The 18,248-nt window shown below is 47.2% G+C and overlaps 1 protein-coding gene across 1 annotated transcript in view; it reads left to right on the forward strand.

The window, feature by feature from the left end:
* Positions 1–1,437: 1,437 nt before the first annotated feature.
* LOC308109756 (protein AF-17-like) overlaps positions 1,438–18,248 on the forward strand; it is a 35,772-nt gene continuing 18,961 nt past the window's right edge. The window contains exons 1-8 of the mRNA XM_080463556.1: positions 1,438–1,756; positions 3,773–3,852; positions 9,215–9,269; positions 9,350–9,459; positions 10,833–10,936; positions 11,126–11,219; positions 12,918–13,010; positions 16,377–16,466. Coding sequence (XP_080319682.1) covers positions 1,648–1,756; positions 3,773–3,852; positions 9,215–9,269; positions 9,350–9,459; positions 10,833–10,936; positions 11,126–11,219; positions 12,918–13,010; positions 16,377–16,466 — 735 coding nt within the window. The 5' untranslated portion in view covers positions 1,438–1,647. The remainder of the gene's footprint in view (positions 1,757–3,772; positions 3,853–9,214; positions 9,270–9,349; positions 9,460–10,832; positions 10,937–11,125; positions 11,220–12,917; positions 13,011–16,376; positions 16,467–18,248) is intronic.

An 18,248-nucleotide genomic window follows, 5' to 3' on the forward strand; every position in this document is an offset into this window, starting at 1 on the left:
CAGGTACTCTGGTTTCCTCCAGGTACTCCTCTGGTTTCCTCCAGATATATTTCTCTGGTTTCCTCCAGGTACTCCTCTGGTTTCCTCCAGGTACTCCTCTGGTTTCCGCCAGATACTCCTCTGGTTTCCTCCAAGTACTCCTCTGGTTTCCTCCAGATACTCCTCTGGTTTCCTCCAGGTACTCCTCTGGTTTCCTCCAGGTACTCCTCTGGTTTCCTCCAGATACTCCTCTAGTTTCCTCCAGGTACTCCTCTAGTTTCCTCCAGGTACTCCTTTGGTTTATTACAGATACTCCTCTAGTTTCCTCCAGGTATTCTGGTTTCCTCCCACAGTCCAAAAACTTGCATTTGAGGTAAAATTATGATACTAAATCGTCCCGAGGTGTGACTGAATGTGTGTGTGTGGTCGTCTGTCTCTGAGTGTTTGTCCAGCGATGGACTGGAGACCTGTCCAGGTGTACCTTTCCTCACCTGTCCAGGTGAACCTTTCCTCACCTGTCCAGGTGTACCTTTCCTCACCTGTCCAGGTGAACCTTTCCTCACCTGTCCAGGTGTACCTTTCCTCACCTGTCCAGGTGTACCTTTCCTCACCTGTCCAGGTGAACCTTTCCTCACCTGTCCAGGTGAACCTTTCCTCACCTGTCCAGGTGTACCTTTCCTCACCTGTCCAGGTGTACCTTTCGTCACCTGTCCAGGTGAACCTTTCCTCACCTGTCCAGGTGTACCTTTCCTCACCTGTCCAGGTAAACCTTTCCTCACCTGTCCAGGTGTACCTTTCCTCACCTGTCCAGGTGAACCTTTCGTCACCTGTCCAGAAGATTGATGGAAATACCATCAGAAGGAATGAAAGTAATCATAATAGGAAAACTGTGAAGCCGTTTATCAAACAGTAATACTTTAATAATTTGTGTTGAGACTAGTCGTTGTTGGCATAAAATAATCCCAGAACTGTGTTTTAGACCACTTGGTAGTTTTACAAGTATTTTGGAAAAGCATCACGTGACGAGGACCAAACGTGTCCCGTGTCCTGAGCTTCTTTTCTTTATTGTTCTATGATCATTTGTTGGCACGTTTGAAAGCATCATCGTGTTGGAAGGTCTCTGTTCTTGCAGCTCAGCTCTGGATGGTGAAACAGGCTGTAATCCTGCCTGCAGTGGCCACTACCTCCTGCAGAGGCGCTGCGGAGCACCGATTGCAGCCAGCGGTTTGTCTCATTCATCCACATGTTTTCCTCCTGATGCGTAAAACCGGTAAAACACGGACGTACACTGACGTACGTGCGTGACAGCACAGTGAAATTGTGTTTTTCTTGTGTAACTGAGAGAAAAGTAGGTGAAAATTCAGTCTAAAGTGGAGAAATAGTGACGTTTTGTATCTTCGTTGTGATTATTGAGAGCCAGCGGAGCAGGTCTGAGCATGCGCACTGCATCGGCTCTATGGGGACGGGAGGACATCACGGAAAAACGCAGCAACAGCAGCAGCACCGCAAACCCCACGCACAGATTTCGCTTCCCCGCTGCGCTAAAACCTGCGCCACGCACGCGGCCCTCGGCTATGCGCGGAGCGGCGGCCCGGTGCGGGACGAGCGCCTGACGGGCCCGAAGGGTCCGTGTACCGGGACTGGAGGTCCGGTTCTTCTGGGAGCAGCATGCGGGAAATGGTCGGCGGCTGCTGCGTGTGTTCGGACGAGCGGGGCTGGGCGGAGAACCCGCTGGTGTACTGCGATGGACATGGCTGCAGCGTGGCCGTGCACCAGGGTGAGCGGCCGCCGCAGAGCGGGGGAGCGTCCTCCCGGCGGCGGAGCCTCCTCCCCGGCGGCGGAGCGGCGGAGGGCCGCTGCTGCGGAAGCCGCTGCCGATGTCTACGTGCGTGTTTGTGCGTGTGTGTGTGTGTTGATGCGTGTGGGAGGGGTGAGCTCGGGGGGGGCGTGCGGTTTGTTGTTTCCCTTCTCGGCGCATATTTGACCAGGCAGAGCCGAGCCGAGCCGAGCCGGGTCACACCGAGCCGGGCCGGGCCGGGCTGGATGACACATGGAGTGACTGCGGCTTGGTGGAGCGGTCGTCCCATAATTAGACGGTTGCAGGTTCGATTCCCATCTCCACCTGTCCACACGCTCCAGTGGACAGTGGTGTGTGAATGTGTGTGAATGTGGTTAAACGATATAAAACACTTTGGGTACAGCTCAGGCGGTGGGAACGATCTGTGAAGAGAAAGAAGTGTTAAAGGGAGTAAAGGGAGTTATTTACATGACTAGAGAGTGAGAGAGTGAGAGAGTGAGAGGATAGTAGGACAACTACTCCACAAACTGCTACCCCAGACAACTCGTCCATGGATTCTGAATGTTTTTGAGAAAATAAATCCTGTACAATGTACTTTTATTTCTAATTGATATTTTATATATATGTCCATATATATTTAATATAGTATAGATGGCCTTGTTTCTCCTGAAGAATCCCCCCCCCCCCCCCCCCCCCCCACACACACACACACACTGCCGTGTGCTGCACGTTCCAGCTCTCTATTGACTATCAGTCATATTTGAATCAGGTTTATCATGTGAGGTCACGACTGTATGAGCCCCGCAGTTTAACATGTTGGAAGGCGGGATTACGTGATGCACCTGAACGCATCACTCAAAGCTCTCAGCTCCTGAGCAGTTTTAACTTTTCAACTGCACAACCTCTATTTGTCTTCAGAAATACATTTGTGAAGACCTGAAGTCTGAGCCGGTGCACGAGGCCCACCACCTCCTTAACAAATCAGCTTTGTTTATGTGTCAGATATACTTAATAATCCTTCCAAATGTGTTGAATATACTTTGAAATCCAATCCTTCAAATCAGTAAGGTTAAAAAAAAATAATCCTGGACGAGTTGTACAGAATCACGTGGACGAGTTGTCCGTCCACCGAGTAGAAGTACTGAAGGAGAAACCTAAAGCAGCAGAACTAAGTGGTTGTTTGTCTGAGCGACTGGACCCTGAAGTCACCAAACTCAGGCTCTGTTTACTCAACAACTGTTCACGTGACAACACCGTGTTGGTTAAAGTAAAGGGTTGTGTTTTACACACAGCAGCAGAAACACTGACAGAATCCAAAGTAAAGAACAACAGTCAGTGTCGGGAAACACTCAGGATGGTTTTCAACTTTAGGAAGAAAACAAACTCTTTGCAGTTCATTACATTGAACAACACTCTGTTCTAAACAGAAGCATCACTCCAGTCCAGCTGTTCAACCTGGTTCCATCTGAACTATTTAGAAGAAGTCTGCTTCATGTCTTCCGGTCAGCCTTTGTCCTCTTCCAAGAAACTGCATTTTACAATTAATTGAACTGTTTTGATCCCAATAAAAGAAGACGTCAATCTCAGGAGCCTCACATGCTTCAAAAACATGGAAGATGGACAGTGGCCTGAGTAAACCAGAAAGTAAACCAGAAAGTAAACCAGAAAGTAAACCAGAAAGTAAACCAGAAAGTAAACCAGTGAATCTGCTGTCGGCTTGGTTGAAGTTAAGAGACGGTGAAATAAAGAAATGTTGAGAGCCGAACACCTCGACTGTCTTAAACTGAAGCAGCTTCGCTTTAGAAAGAGCTTCTTCCTCACTGAGTCTTCCTCTGTGTGTGTGTGTGTGTGTGTGTGTGTGTGTGTGTGTGTGTGTGTGTGTGTGTGTGTGTGTGTGTGTGTGTGTGTGTGTGTGTGTGTGTGTGTGTGTGTGTGTGTGTGTGTGTGTGTGTGTGTGTGTGTGTGTGTGTGTGTGTGTGTGTGTGTGTGTGTCAGCATGCTACGGTATCGTCCAGGTGCCCACTGGTCCCTGGTTCTGTCGGAAGTGTGAGTCACAGGAGCGAGCGGCACGAGTGGTGAGTCACACACACACACACACACACACACACACACACACACACACACACACACACACACACACACACACACACACACACACACACACACACACACACACACACACACACACACACACACACACACACACACACACACACACACACACACACACCTGTTCTGTACAACAACACGAGTGAAACAATAACAACGTTTCTCCTGCGACCTTTTGACTTAATAACTTGTTAGTAACTCGTCAACTCAGTGACTCTGTCCTGCTATTGGCATTATGGAGAGCGGCTGTCTCTCCATTGTAGAGCAGCTCTGTTACTATCTCACTAAACTCCTGTTTGCTGGAGGAAGAGCCTCTTGGCATGCTTCAATTGCAGTTGTGTTATCTTTATAAAATTACAGATTACAGAGCATCTCCCTCCTCTCCCATCCAGATTACAGAGCATCCTCCTCCACTAACATCGAGATTATAGAGTTTATTCATCCTCGAACATCCAGATAATAGAGCATCTTCCTCATCTTAACATCCAGGTTATAGAGCATCTTCCTCCACTAACATATAGATTTTAGAGCATCTTCCTCCACTAACATCTAGATTTTAGAGCATCTTCCGCCACTAACATCCGGATTATAGAGCATCTTCCTCCTCTTAACATCCAGATTATAGAGCATCTTCCTCCTCTCAACATCCAGGTTATAGAGCATCTTCCTCCACTAACATCTAGATTTTAGAGCATCTTCCGCCACTAACATCCAGATTATAGAGCATCTTCCTCCACTAACATCTAGATTTTAGAGCATCTTCCGCCACTAACATCCAGATTATAGAGCATCTTCCTCCTCTTAACATCCAGATTATAGAGCATCTTCCTCCACTAACATCTAGATTTTAGAGCATCTTCCGCCACTAACATCCAGATTATAGAGCATCTCCCTCCTCTTAACATTCAGGTTATAGAGCATCTCCCTCCCCTTAACATTCAGGTTATAGAGCATCTTCCTCCCCTTAACATCCAGGTTATAGAGCATCTTCCTCCCCTTAACATCCAGGTTATAGAGCATCTTCCTCCCCTTAACATCCAGGTTATAGAGCAGGGGTCCTCAATAGGCGCCGGCCCATGAGCTGCACGTCAACATGAAATAAAGTGGGAAATGTGCTGCTCTAACTTGTTTGGACCTCATCCCACACCGTAGTCGGAGCCAGAGTCTGTGGTATCGTAGAGTTCTCTCATTAATCTGTCAGGAATGAGGCGAATCGGGAGAATTTGTTATCATCAGTTGTATTTTGCTATGAGAGACGCGTCCAGCCGCCAGGACGCACCGTGAACCAGAGGACATGAGAACCACCGTCTCAGGTGGAGGCGGGTGGAGGCGGGTGGAGGCGGGTCACCCAGGACCTAAAACAAGTCAGGTCTACAACTGAGTTTAAAAACATCTGACTCCACCCCCCCATGACCCCACCCCCCATGACCCCACCCCCCATGACTCCACCCCCCCATGACTCCACCCCCTCCATGACTCCACCCCCATGACTCCACCCCCCCAATGACTCCACCCCCATGACTCCACCCCCCCAATGACTCCACCCCCCATGACTCCACCCCCCAATGACTCCACCCCCAATGACTCCACCCCCCATGACTCCACCCCCTCCATGACTCCACCCCCCAATGACTCCACCCCCATGACTCCACCCCCCCAATGACTCCACCCCCCATGACTCCACCCCCCCATGACCCCACCCCCCATGACCCCACCCCCCATGACTCCACCCCCCCATGACTCCACCCCCTCCATGACTCCACCCCCATGACTCCACCCCCCCAATGACTCCACCCCCATGACTCCACCCCCCCAATGACTCCACCCCCATGACTCCACCCCCCATGACTCCACCCCCCATGACTCCACCCCCCATGACTCCACCCCCCCAGTTCTTCTCCCAGCAGCTACTGAACAGTGGACACACTCCAGAGCGCTCAGCATTCAGAGAACCTCCATTGAGTTGATCAGAGAGGAGGATGCTGCAGGGAGCGAATGCTGACACTCTGTAGAACACATCAACACATCACTACTAATCCACACGCTCAGTTACTAACTTCACCAGTACAGCTGGTTCTTCATCTTCTAGGAAGATTTATTCTAAAAAGATGTTCCAGGAATGTCCGGCCCATTTAAGAACTATATTCAGAAGCATTACGTCACATGAAGAATGTCAGGAATGTGTCAGGAATGATGGGAAACGATCTTGGTAACTGTGTGATAATACTGCGACTCGAAGGGTGGAGGATTGGGTGGAGGATTGGGTGGAGGATTGGGTGGAGGATTGGGTGGAGGATTGGGTGGAGGAGTGTTCTTCACCTCTGATCACCGACTTAAAGAAACAGAATCAGAAACAGACTTTCTGATGCAACATCAGAGGGATTTTATCATCTCATCACTTTTCTCACTGATTGGTGAGTGAACTCATTCATTTTGGTTTATTTGGCATCTAACTGGTGTATTCTAATAAAAATTATATATGTTATAATGAGTTCATTTATATAGCAGTTTTTATACTTCAAATAATTAAAAACAAGAAATGGATGAAATGAGAAACCAAAGCAGGACTGAAACAACAATTATGGAATTTAAAAAGTAAGAAACTGTAAATTTCTCCTTGTATTTCTGTCTCTGTCCCTGTCTCTGTCTGTCCCTGTCTCTGACTTTGTCTGTCTCTGACTATGTCCCTGCCTGTCTCTGTCCCTGTCTCTGAATATGTCCCTGTCTATGTCCATGTCTCTGACTCTGTCTCTGTCCCTGCCTGTCTCTGTCCCTGTCTCTGTCCATGTCTATGTCCATGTCTCTGTCCCTGTCTCTGACTCTGTCCCTGCCTGTCTCTGTCTCTGACTGTCTCTGACTCTGTCCCTGCCTGTCTCTGTATCTGTCCCTGTCTCTGTCCCTGTCTCTGTCTCTGTCCCTGTCCCTGTCTCTGACTCTGTCTCTGTCCCTGTCCCTGTCTCTCAGGGTGTAAATAATTAGATAGTTGGTTTTACTCTTACTTTTTTCAAGAGTGCTTTTTTATGTGAGTCTCAACACAAACTTTGAAAATCCCTTAAAGTATTACTACAACCACCTTGACTGCTAATAATAATAATCACGATGATAACAACAATAATAATAGTAATAATGGAAACATCAGCTAACATTTGCAAAAAGACGGTTCCGGCCCTTGGTTTGGCTTCCTGCTCTGATTTTGGCCCTCGGGGGGGGAAATAACTGAGGACCCCTGTTATAGAGCATCTTCCTCCTCTAAACACCCAGGTTACAGAGCATAATGTGAGATTAATTTCAATCATAAATCAGCCATGAGAGGATTCTTAATCCTGAACTGAATCAGCATGAATCTGTAGTTTAAGATCAGTCTGAAATGAATGTCTTGATATTATAGATACTTTGCTGTTAATCTGGGTGGTGTGTTTGGTACTGTGTGTTCTGTTGGTGTTGGTGTTGGATGTTGTTGTTTGGTACTGTGTGTGCTGTTGGGGTTGGATGTTGTTGTTTGGTACTGTGTGTACTGTTGGGGTTGGATGTTGTTGTTTGGTACTGTGTGTTCTGTTGGTGTTGGATGTTGTTGTTTGGTACTGTGTGTGCTGTTGGGGTTGGATGTTGGATGTTGTTGTTTGGTACTGTGTGTGCTGTTGGGGTTGGATGTTGTTGTTTGGTACTGTGTGTACTGTTGGGGTTGGATGTTGTTGCCTCCATCAAGGAAGTTCTAAAATCCCCATTTTTCTTTGTCTGATTGTTAACAAGATATCTCAAAAACTACTGAGCTGATCTCCATGAAAATTGGTCCACAAGTGCATTTTGATCAGAGGAAGAACACGTTAAGTTTTGGTGGTGATCCACCTCAAAAATAATTGTTACAGATTTTAATTTTGCTTTATATTGTTACATGCTCAGCCTGTCACTTTCAATGACAGGTGCATTGTGGGAAATGGAGTTGTAGCATGTTTTGGTTTTGGAAAGTGTTTGTTGTTGTCCTGTTGCGCTCCGGTGCTATACTGCAGGTGTGTGTGTGTGTGTGTGTGTGTGTGTGTGTGTGTGTGTGTGTGTGTGTGTGTGTGTGTGTGTGTGTGTGTGTGTGTGTGTGTGTGTGTGTGTGTGTGTGTGTGTGTGTGTGTGTGTGAAATGACCGCTATTAGACCAGTGTGTGCTAAAAGAGGAATAAACTGCCACACTTCTGCACAACAGTGTCTTTCCTCCTCCCTCCATCCAACTCCACAAACTACCAGTCTTTCCTCCCTCCCTCCATCCAACTCCACAAACTACCAGTGTCTTTCCTCCTCCCTCCCTCCATCCAACTCCACAAACTACCAGAATCTTTCCTCCTCCCTCCCTCCAACTCCACAAACTACCAGTGTCTTTCCTCCTCCCTCCCTCCAACTCCACAAACTACCAGTCTTTCCTCCCTCCCTCCATCCAACTCCACAAACTACCAGAATCTTTCCTCCTCCCTCCATCCAACTCCACAAACTACCAGTGTCTTTCCTCCTCCCTCCCTCCATCCAACTCCACAAACTACCAGAATCTTTCCTCCTCCCTCCATCCAACTCCACAAACTACCAGTGTCTTTCCTCCTCCCTCCATCTAACTCCACAAACTAGCAGTGTCTTTCCTCCTCCCTCCATCCATCCAACTCCACAAGCTACCAGAATCTTTCCTCCTCCCTCCCTCCAACTCTACAAACTACCAGTGTCTTTCCTCCTCCCTCCCTCCCTCCATCCAACTCCACAAACTACCAGAATCTTTCCTCCTCCCTCCATCCAACTCCACAAACTACCAGTGTCTTTCCTCCTCCCTCCATCTAACTCCACAAACTACCAGTGTCTTTCCTCCTCCCTCCATCTAACTCCACAAACTACCAGAATCTTTCCTCCTCCCTCCATCCAACTCCACAAACTACCAGAATCTTTCCTCCTCCCTCCATCCAACTCCACAAACTACCAGAATCTTTCCTCCTCCCTCCATCCAACATCAGAATCTCTCGACAGACATCTTTTGTTACCAGCAGACATGAGCCACAAGTTAGTGAGTGAAACTCCATAATACGCCAGGCTTCTCAACTACGGTTCGGATGATACCATGAAAGAAGGTCTTACCCTGTGTTCTTTCAAATTATGAAATAAATTCATTGGCTCACCAAATTAAATGACTGAATGAAGGCAGTTGATCTGGATGTGGAGTATGTGTCATTTCCCTGGGTCCAGGCCGACCCCTGGCGGAGGTCAGAACTCTCTGAATGCTCTTGTTTGGTATTGTGAGTGTGCTGTGGGTGTTGTGTGTTGTCTGGTCACGATAATTGGTCCCTGCTTTTCTTCTTCTCCTCAGAGGTGTGAACTGTGTCCCCACAAAGATGGCGCCCTCAAGAGGACAGACAGCGGAGGTAAACCCCTCAGATGCTTTCCCTTCTAATCTTCCTGCAGTGTTGATGTTGAAGCTGACGTGCTGCCCCCTGCTGGTCAGGCTGGGCTCATGTGGTGTGTGCCCTCTACATCCCGGAGGTGCAGTTCGCCAACGTGCTGACGATGGAGCCCATCATCCTGCAGTTTGTCCCCCATGAGCGATACATCAAGGTACGACACTTAACCTGCTTCTCTCTGCAGCTGCAGAAGTCAACTGGTGTTAATCAGTACATCCAGCAGGGGGCAGCGCACATCACCATGAAAACAGCTGCTGGAATAAGTGTTCGTGTCTCTTTAACTTCGTTTGGGGATCGTGTCCTCCGCTAGCTTCCCGATAATTCCCACGACCACTTCCTAAACACACTGGCGTCACTGCCGGAGTTGATTGGTTCAGCCGTCGTTTGTACCTGGACAACCTGGAGGCTGAACTCCGCCTCTAGACTTTCCCGACTCAGCTGTTCTGTCAAGACGATGGACGTTGAAGAACTCCGCTGGTTCAACGGTTTGGTCCAGGATCGCCGCTCTGAGCTGCTCCAGCTTTTTGTCCAGGACACATCAGGGGTGGAGGTTGAGGGGTTTGGTGATGAACTCTGTCTTCTCTGATTCGTCCAGGACGCAACAGGGTGAGGGGAAGTGACAGGGTGAGGGGAGGTGACAGGGTGAGGGGAGGTGACAGGGTGAGGGGAGGTGACAGGGTAAGGAGGTGACAGGGTGAGGGGAGGTGACAGGGTAAGGAGGTGACAGGGTAAGGAGGTGACAGGGTGAGGGGAGGTGACAGGGTGAGGGGAGGTGACAGGGTAAGGAGGTGACAGGGTGAGGGGAGGTGACAGGGTGACGGCGGAGACTCTCATCGCCGCCATCTTGGAGATGGACTGGATCTAACAATTCTTTAAAATTCTGACGGTTCTTCCCTGAACTGATCACAATCTCACAAACACGGTTGAGTCTAGTTTTCTAGAATATCTAATGTCAAAGACTCTTGTGAAGGATGTGCTGGAGAGCTGTGATACTGTGAGACTAATACATTCTATACCAGCCCTTAATACTGGGCTGGAGAGCTGTGATACTGTGAGACAAATACATTCTATACCAGCCCTTAATACTGGGCTGGAGAGCTGTGATACTGTGAGACTAATACCTTCTATACCAGCCCTTAATACTGGGCTGGAGAGCTGGGATACTGTGAGACAAATACATTCTATACCAGCCCTTAATACTGGGCTGGAGAGCTGGGATACTGTGAGACAAATACATTCTATACCAGCCCTTAATACTGGGCTGGAGAGCTGGGATACTGTGAGACAAATACATTCCATCGTCTATCAAAGATGTAAGAGAAGCGCTTTATTCACTTTAACAACCTGAACAATCCTCGTCACAGCTGAGGGTCGGTGTTTAATACTGGCTGTCAACCTGTGACGTGGTGTTGTGACTGAAAGACGTGAAATCTGATTCCTTTATTGATCGTATTGGAACACGACTCAACTCCCCTTACATCTTCTCTCTCGTCGCTGAAAACAAACCATCTCCTGCTTTTCCTCCAGACGTGTTACATCTGCGAGGATCACGGCCGAGAGAGTAAAGCGGCCTGCGGCGCCTGTATGACCTGCAACCGGCCGGGCTGCCGGCAGGCCTTCCACGTCACCTGGTGTGTGTGTGTGTGTGTGTGTGTGTGTGTGTGTGTGTGCGTGCGTGCGTGCGTGCGTGTGTGTGTGTGTGTGTGTGTGTGTGTGTGTGTGTGTGTGTGTGTGTGTGTGTGTGTGTGTGTGTGTGTGTGTGTGTGTGTGTGTGTGTGTGTGTGTGTGTGTGTGTGTGTCTCTAACAGTGTGTGTCTCAGTGCTCAGATGGCTGGACTCCTGTGTGAAGAAGAAGGTCCTGAAGCTGATAATGTGAAATACTGCGGCTACTGCAAACATCACTATAACAAGATGGTGAGAGCTGGTCCACACCTCGTCTGGGTCTGGTTCTGGTCCTGGTTCTGTCCCTGGTTCTGGTTGTGGAGGTTCTGGTCCTGGTTGTGGTTGTGGCAGCAGTGTATTTCACTCCTCAATAACTTGTTATGACTTTAAAACCAGGTCATGATTATAAGGAGCCGTAATATGACAGAAACGGGTGTAGCCAGAATAAATACCTTTACTTTAGAAACACAACCGGAGTACACAACTCTCCTACTGCAGCTCAACTGCATGGAAAAACTTCAATAAAAACATCATATATTTGTAATATTATTTAGGAATATAGCAATGTTATACTCACAATCCTGATTATTTGAACATAAACTCCATCCTCCTTTCTTTCCTCAGAGGTCAGTTATCCCGTCGTACAGATTTTCTGTATTTTAGTTCCATCAGGATCCTTTCCTGTCACATTGAAGCTGAAAGTCGTTTTCTGGGATAAGTTTTAAATTAAAAACCAAAAGTTTAAACTTTTTGATAGAAAAACTCTTCTTTTCTATCAGACAAAAAGTAAGAACACATTTTATAATTGGAATATGTCAAGCCTGTGAGATCAGGCTTTGTCCAAACACGCTGCTATTTGAATCAATACTTCTACATGGATCTTTTTCAACCTATTTAAAAATGTAAGAAACAAGAGGGTACCCCACCTAAGTTGTTTTTACTTGTTTCTATTTTGTTAAAAGCAGATAAAGCTTAAGTTTGGTCAATCTTTACGGTGTATCATAATCTGGGATGTGCTTTTTCAATAAAAACGTTAAAATATCTAAAAATGAAAAAAAAATTACAATAATTTCAGGGCTGAAAATGTCCACTGGACAGAAGACGTGGACACAGGGATGATCACTGCTGCCCCATGCTCTCACTTAGAACCTTCTGCTGAAGGGAGAGATCACTGAGGGTTTTCCTCCAGAATCATCATTTCATCCGTCACTTCCTTTCGTAACTCGACGGATCCAAAGTTCTCGAGGTCGAGCTTCCTGCACTCACAGTGCTGTGGTGCGTTCAGGGACCTTTTGAAAACGGCTGTAACAATAAATCTACAACCAAATCCATTGCTTCTCCTCCTTCAGCCATTGTCGGTTGACAAAACTGCTATGAAATAAACTCAACTATATCTTTTGCTTGTGCAGCTCACTACATCTGCATTCAGCGAGCTCTGGCAAGCAAACTGACTGTCCAATCAGAGGGCCCGAATACTCTGATGTCATCGTAGGCCTGCCAGAGGGTGCTGGTGTCACCAACTCTAAATCTGATTGGTTGAAGCAGCAGTTTGATCAACACTTATTTTATGCTCCAGGACTGATTGTGAAGGCCTCAGGCAGGTTTATTTACCCGGCAACAGTTGATGGCTGAACTGTGATTGGCTAAAAGCATTAATATGAAAATACACATCTTTCTTCACCGAGCAACAAGTGATGCCTCAAACGTGATTGGTTAAAGGTTTTGATGCGATGATATACGTCTGGGAGCAGCGCAGGTCCTGACAGCCCGCTGGTCCTGGTTCTGGTTCTGGAGGTGATGAAAGTCCTGAGGTGTGGTGTCTCAGTCTTCAGACCAGGACCAGGACCTCAGAGGTCTTTAGACCAGGACCAAGACCTCAGAGCTCTTCAGACCAGGACCAAGACCTCAGAGGTCTTTAGAACCGGACCTCAGTGTTTCTTCTTCTTCCAGCAGAAAAAGTTTCGTTCAGGAGAGAAAACAAACAGCTGCTTCAGTCAGTCCAGAGGATCCAGTTCACCACTTCATCACCACAGACAGAGGAAGGTACGTTCACCACTTCATCACATCACCACTCCATCACCATAGACAGAGGAAGGTACGTTCACCATTTCATCACATCACCACTCCATCACCATAGACAGAGGAAGGTACGTTCACCATTTCATCACATCACCACTCCATCACCATAGACAGAGGAAGGTACGTTCACCACTTCATCACATCACCACTCCATCACCATAGACAGAGGAAGGTACGTTCACCACTTCATCACCATAGACAGAGGAAGGTACGTTCACCACTTCATCACCATAGACAGAGGAAGGTACGTTCACCACTTCATCACATCACCACTCCATCACCATAGACAGAGGAAGGTACGTTCACCACTTCATCACCATAGACAGAGGAAGGTACGTTCACCACTCCATCACCACAGACAGAGGAAGGTACATTCACCACTTCATCACATCACCACTTCATCACCATAGACAGAGGAAGGTACATTCACCACTTCATCACATCACCACTTCATCACCACAGACAGAGGAAGGTACCTTCACCACTTCATCACCACAGACAGAGGAAGGTCCCTTCACCACTTCATCACCATAGACAGAGGAAGGTACATTCACCACTTCATCACATCACCACTTCATCACCATAGACAGAGGAAGGTACGTTCACCACTTCATCACCACAGACAGAGGAAGGTACCTTCACCACTTCATCACATCACCACTCCATCACCATAGACAGAGGAAGGTACGTTCACCACTTCATCACCACAGACAGAGGAAGGTACGTTCACCACTTCATCACCATAGACAGAGGAAGGTACGTTCACCATTCCATCACCATAGACAGAGGAAGGTACGTTCACCACTTCATCACCATAGACAGAGGAAGGTACGTTCACCACTTCATCACCATAGACAGAGGAAGGTACGTTCACCATTCCATCACCATAGACAGAGGAAGGTACCTTCACCACTTCATCACCACAGACAGAGGAAGGTACCTTCACCACTTCATCACCACAGACAGAGGAAGGTACGTTCACCACTTCATCACCATAGACAGAGGAAGGTACGTTCACCACTTCATCACCATAGACAGAGGAAGGTACGTTCACCATTCCATCACCATAGACAGAGGAAGGTACCTTCACCACTTCATCACCATAGACAGAGGAAGGTACGTTCACCACTTCATCACCACAGACAGAGGAAGGTACGTTCACCATTCCATCACCATAGACAGAGGAAGGTACCTTCACCACTTCATCACCATAGACAGAGGAAGGTACGTTCACCATTCCATCACCATAGACAGAGGAAGGTACCTTCACCACTTCATCACCACAGACAGAGGAAGGTACCTTCACCACTTCATCACCACAGACAGAGGAAGGTACCTTCACCACTTCATCACCATAGACAGAGGAAGGTACGTTCACCACTTCATCACCACAGACAGAGGAAGGTACCTTCACCACTTCATCACCATAGACAGAGGAAGGTACGTTCACCACTTCATCACCATAGACAGAGGAAGGTACGTTCACCACTCCATCACCATAGACAGAGGAAGGTACGTTCACCACTTCATCACCACAGACCGAGGAAGGTACCTTCACCACTTCATCACATCACCACTCCATCACCATAGACAGAGGAAGGTACGTTCACCACTCCATCAACATAAGCCCAGTTTCCACAGTGCCCCTTGGTACCGGTGCCGGTCAGGTGGGGGTTGACTATCCGTAACCAGACCCGTATCAGTGCCGTGTTTCCATTAAACGGGGAACGGTTTGAAATGTAGGCGGGGTTATGAACGGTTGCGTAATCATGCAGGATGTGACACCATAACGGGAGGACATTTTCCAAAAAGTTTCTTGATTGCTGCAGAAGAAGTGATTGGAAATGGCTGCGAGAAATGGTTACCAATGGTACCGGTTGGTAACGGTTCTGAGTCAGTGGAAACGCACAACAACCGGTTCTGACCTGACCCGTACCGGCACCAAGGGGCACTGTGGAAACAGGGCCATCGACAGAGGAAGGTACGTTCACCACTCCATCACCACAGACAGAGGAAGGTACGTTCATCACTTCATCACCACAGACAGAGGAAGGTACGTTCACCACTTCATCACCATAGACAGAGGAAGGTACGTTCACCACTTCATCACATCACCACTCCATCACCATAGACAGAGGAAGGTACGTTCACCACTTCATCACATCACCACTCCATCACCATAGACAGAGGAAGGTACGTTCACCACTTCATCACCACAGACAGAGGAAGGTACGTTCACCACTCCATCACCATAGACAGAGGAAGGTACGTTCACCACTTCATCAGTTCACCAGCAGTCACATCTGCTGTCCAATCAAAACAACAAGTCTCTTTATTTAAATAGTAACTTAACTTCTGCCCGAAACAGTTGGAGACACAAAGACACACACACAGTCATAGAGACACACACAGTGTCATAGAGACAGTCATAGAGACACAGCCAGTCTCATAGAGACAGTCATAGAGACACACAGTCTCATAGAGACACACACAGTCATAGAGACAGTCATAGAGACACACACAGTCATAGAGACACACACAGTCTCATAGAGACACACACAGTCAGAGAGACAGTCATAGAGACACACACAGTCATAGAGACACACAGTCTCATAGAGACACACACAGTCTCATAGAGACAGTCATATAGAGACACACAGTCTCATAGAGACAGTCATAGAGACACACACAGTCATAGAGACACACACAGTCATAGATACACACACAGTCTCATAGAGACAGTCATAGAGACACACACAGTCTCATAGAGACAGTCATATAGAGACACACAGTCTCATAGAGAGAGTCATAGAGACACACACAGTCATAGAGACACACACAATCTCATAGAGACACACACAGTCATAGAGACACACACAGTCTCATAGAGACAGTCATAGAGACACACACAATCTCATAGAGACACACACAGTCTCATAGAGACAGTCATAGAGACACACACAATCTCATAGAGACACACACAGTCTCATAGAGACAGTCATAGAGACACACACAATCTCATAGAGACACACACAGTCATAAAGACAGTCATAGAGACACACACAGTCTCATAGAGACAGTCATAGAGACACACACAGTCATAAAGACACACACAGTCTTTACATAGTTGATCATATTCACCCATTCACACACCAATGGAGGCTGCTGCCATGCAAGGTGCTGTTAACTCATTAAATTTCACCTCAAGTTCAAACGGTGTAACGTCCAGGAAGGTCCCCGCAGTATGAAGACTGCGTCTTCTTTCCCGGAGCCCCAGGTGAGTCGCTGTGTCCGTGAGGGGAGTGACCGCTGTGTCCTCTCTGTTTTTAGAGCCATAAAGACAAGATCCGGCAAAAAGAGCGTCACAAGAAGTCTTCAGACGGCCTGAGCTCCTCCGTCACGTCCAGCAGTATAGAAAAGGTATAAAAAGACATGGTCAGGTGTAGCTTCACACTAGTAACACCCGTCAGAGCTGCAGAGGAACCTCTGGAGAGTTCTACTGACTTCCTCCACTGTGTATCGACCCAGTGGAACGTTAGAAGAAAGTTCTGCTCAGCTAGAGTGGACTCTTGCTCAGTTTATTCCCACAGGAGCTTTTCAGTCTGAGCCATGAAAATTCAGCAGGTTTGTGTTATTTCATGAAGTAATTCAAGAACAAAAGGAAAGCTAGTATGTCACATGTCAGTCTGTTTTCTTATTGGCCATTCTGTGCATCCAATCAGACGCAGTAAACTTTAACAAGCATCAAAGACCAATTAAATAGAAGGCAAGAAGTAATTCAACACATTACAATCAGTGTTCAACAATCAACACGATATGGCAGCATGGCTCAGTTGGTAGAGCGGTCGTCTCCCGATCTGAATGTTGCAGGTTCAATTCCCATCTCTGCCTACCTACATGCCGAAGTGTCCTTGAGCAAGACACGTAACCTCAAACTGCCTGTGTGAGAGTGAGTGAGTGGTTGTTGGTGGTTGGAGGGGCAGCTGTGGCTACATATGTAGTTTAACACCATCCAGTATGGAGTGAATGAATAATGCAATATTGAGTGTCAAGAAAAGTGCCATATAATACCCATGCATTATTATTATTATCTGACAGTCAAATCAGGTTCTAACAAAGGTCAACATGCGACAAGATAGTGATGTTTCCAGTTTGTCTTGTTAAAACAGCAGCAAAAGGTAAAATAGTTATCAGGCAGGTTTAGTCCGACTCCAGCAAAGACCAAACTGAGACAAGATAGAGAAGAAGGTTTGCAGTAATTTTAAAATCTGGAAAAATATACTTTTCTACAGCTTGTGTGAGGGTCAAAGGTTAAGGTGAGAGGTTATGGGGTCAGAGGTTAAGGTGAGAGGTTATAAGGTCAGAGGTTAAGGTGAGAGGTTATAAGGTCAGAGGTTAAAGTTAGAGGTTATAGGGTCAGAGGTTAAAGTTAGAGGTTATAGGGTCAGAGGTTAAAGTTAGAGGTTATAGGGTCAGAGGTTAAAGTTAGAGGTTATAGGGTCAGAGGTTAAGGTGAGAGGTTATAAAGTCAGAGGTTAAAGTTAGAGGTTATAGGGTCAGAGGTTGGGGTTAGGAATTACTTTGTTATCATTTTAACCCAAAATCTGTTAAATTGATTTAAAATAGGGTTAAAATAGTTTATCTTCAAAATATAACTGATATTTCAGCTTGTCCACGATAAATATTATCCTGAATGAAGTTCTGTCAGATCTCCTTTAGTCATATGATGGATGACGGGTGGATGAATGATGGATGGGTGGATGTTGGGTGGATGATGGGTGATGGGTGGGTGGATGATGGATGGATGAATGATGGGTGGATGAATGATAGGTGGGTGGATAGTGAGTGAATGAATGATGGGTGGTTGGTCAGTGGACGATGGGTGGGTGGATGGTGGGTGGATGAATGATGGATGGATGGTCAGTGGGTGATGGATGAGTGGATGATGGGTGAATGATTGATGGGTGGGTGGATGATGGGTGGATGGTGGGTGGATGGTCAGTGGATGATGGATGAGTGGATGATGGGTGAATGATTGATGGGTGGGTGGATGATGGGTGGATGGTGGGTGGATGGTCAGTGGATGATGGATGAGTGGATGATGGGTGAATGATTGATGGGTGGGTGGATGATGGGTGGATGGTGGGTGGATGGTCAGTGGATGATGGATGAGTGGATGATGGGTGGATGAATGATGGGTGG

Source organism: Lipophrys pholis, assembly GCF_963383615.2.
Source record: "Lipophrys pholis genome assembly, chromosome: 5".
NCBI classification, from domain to species: Eukaryota; Metazoa; Chordata; class Actinopteri; order Blenniiformes; family Blenniidae; genus Lipophrys; species Lipophrys pholis.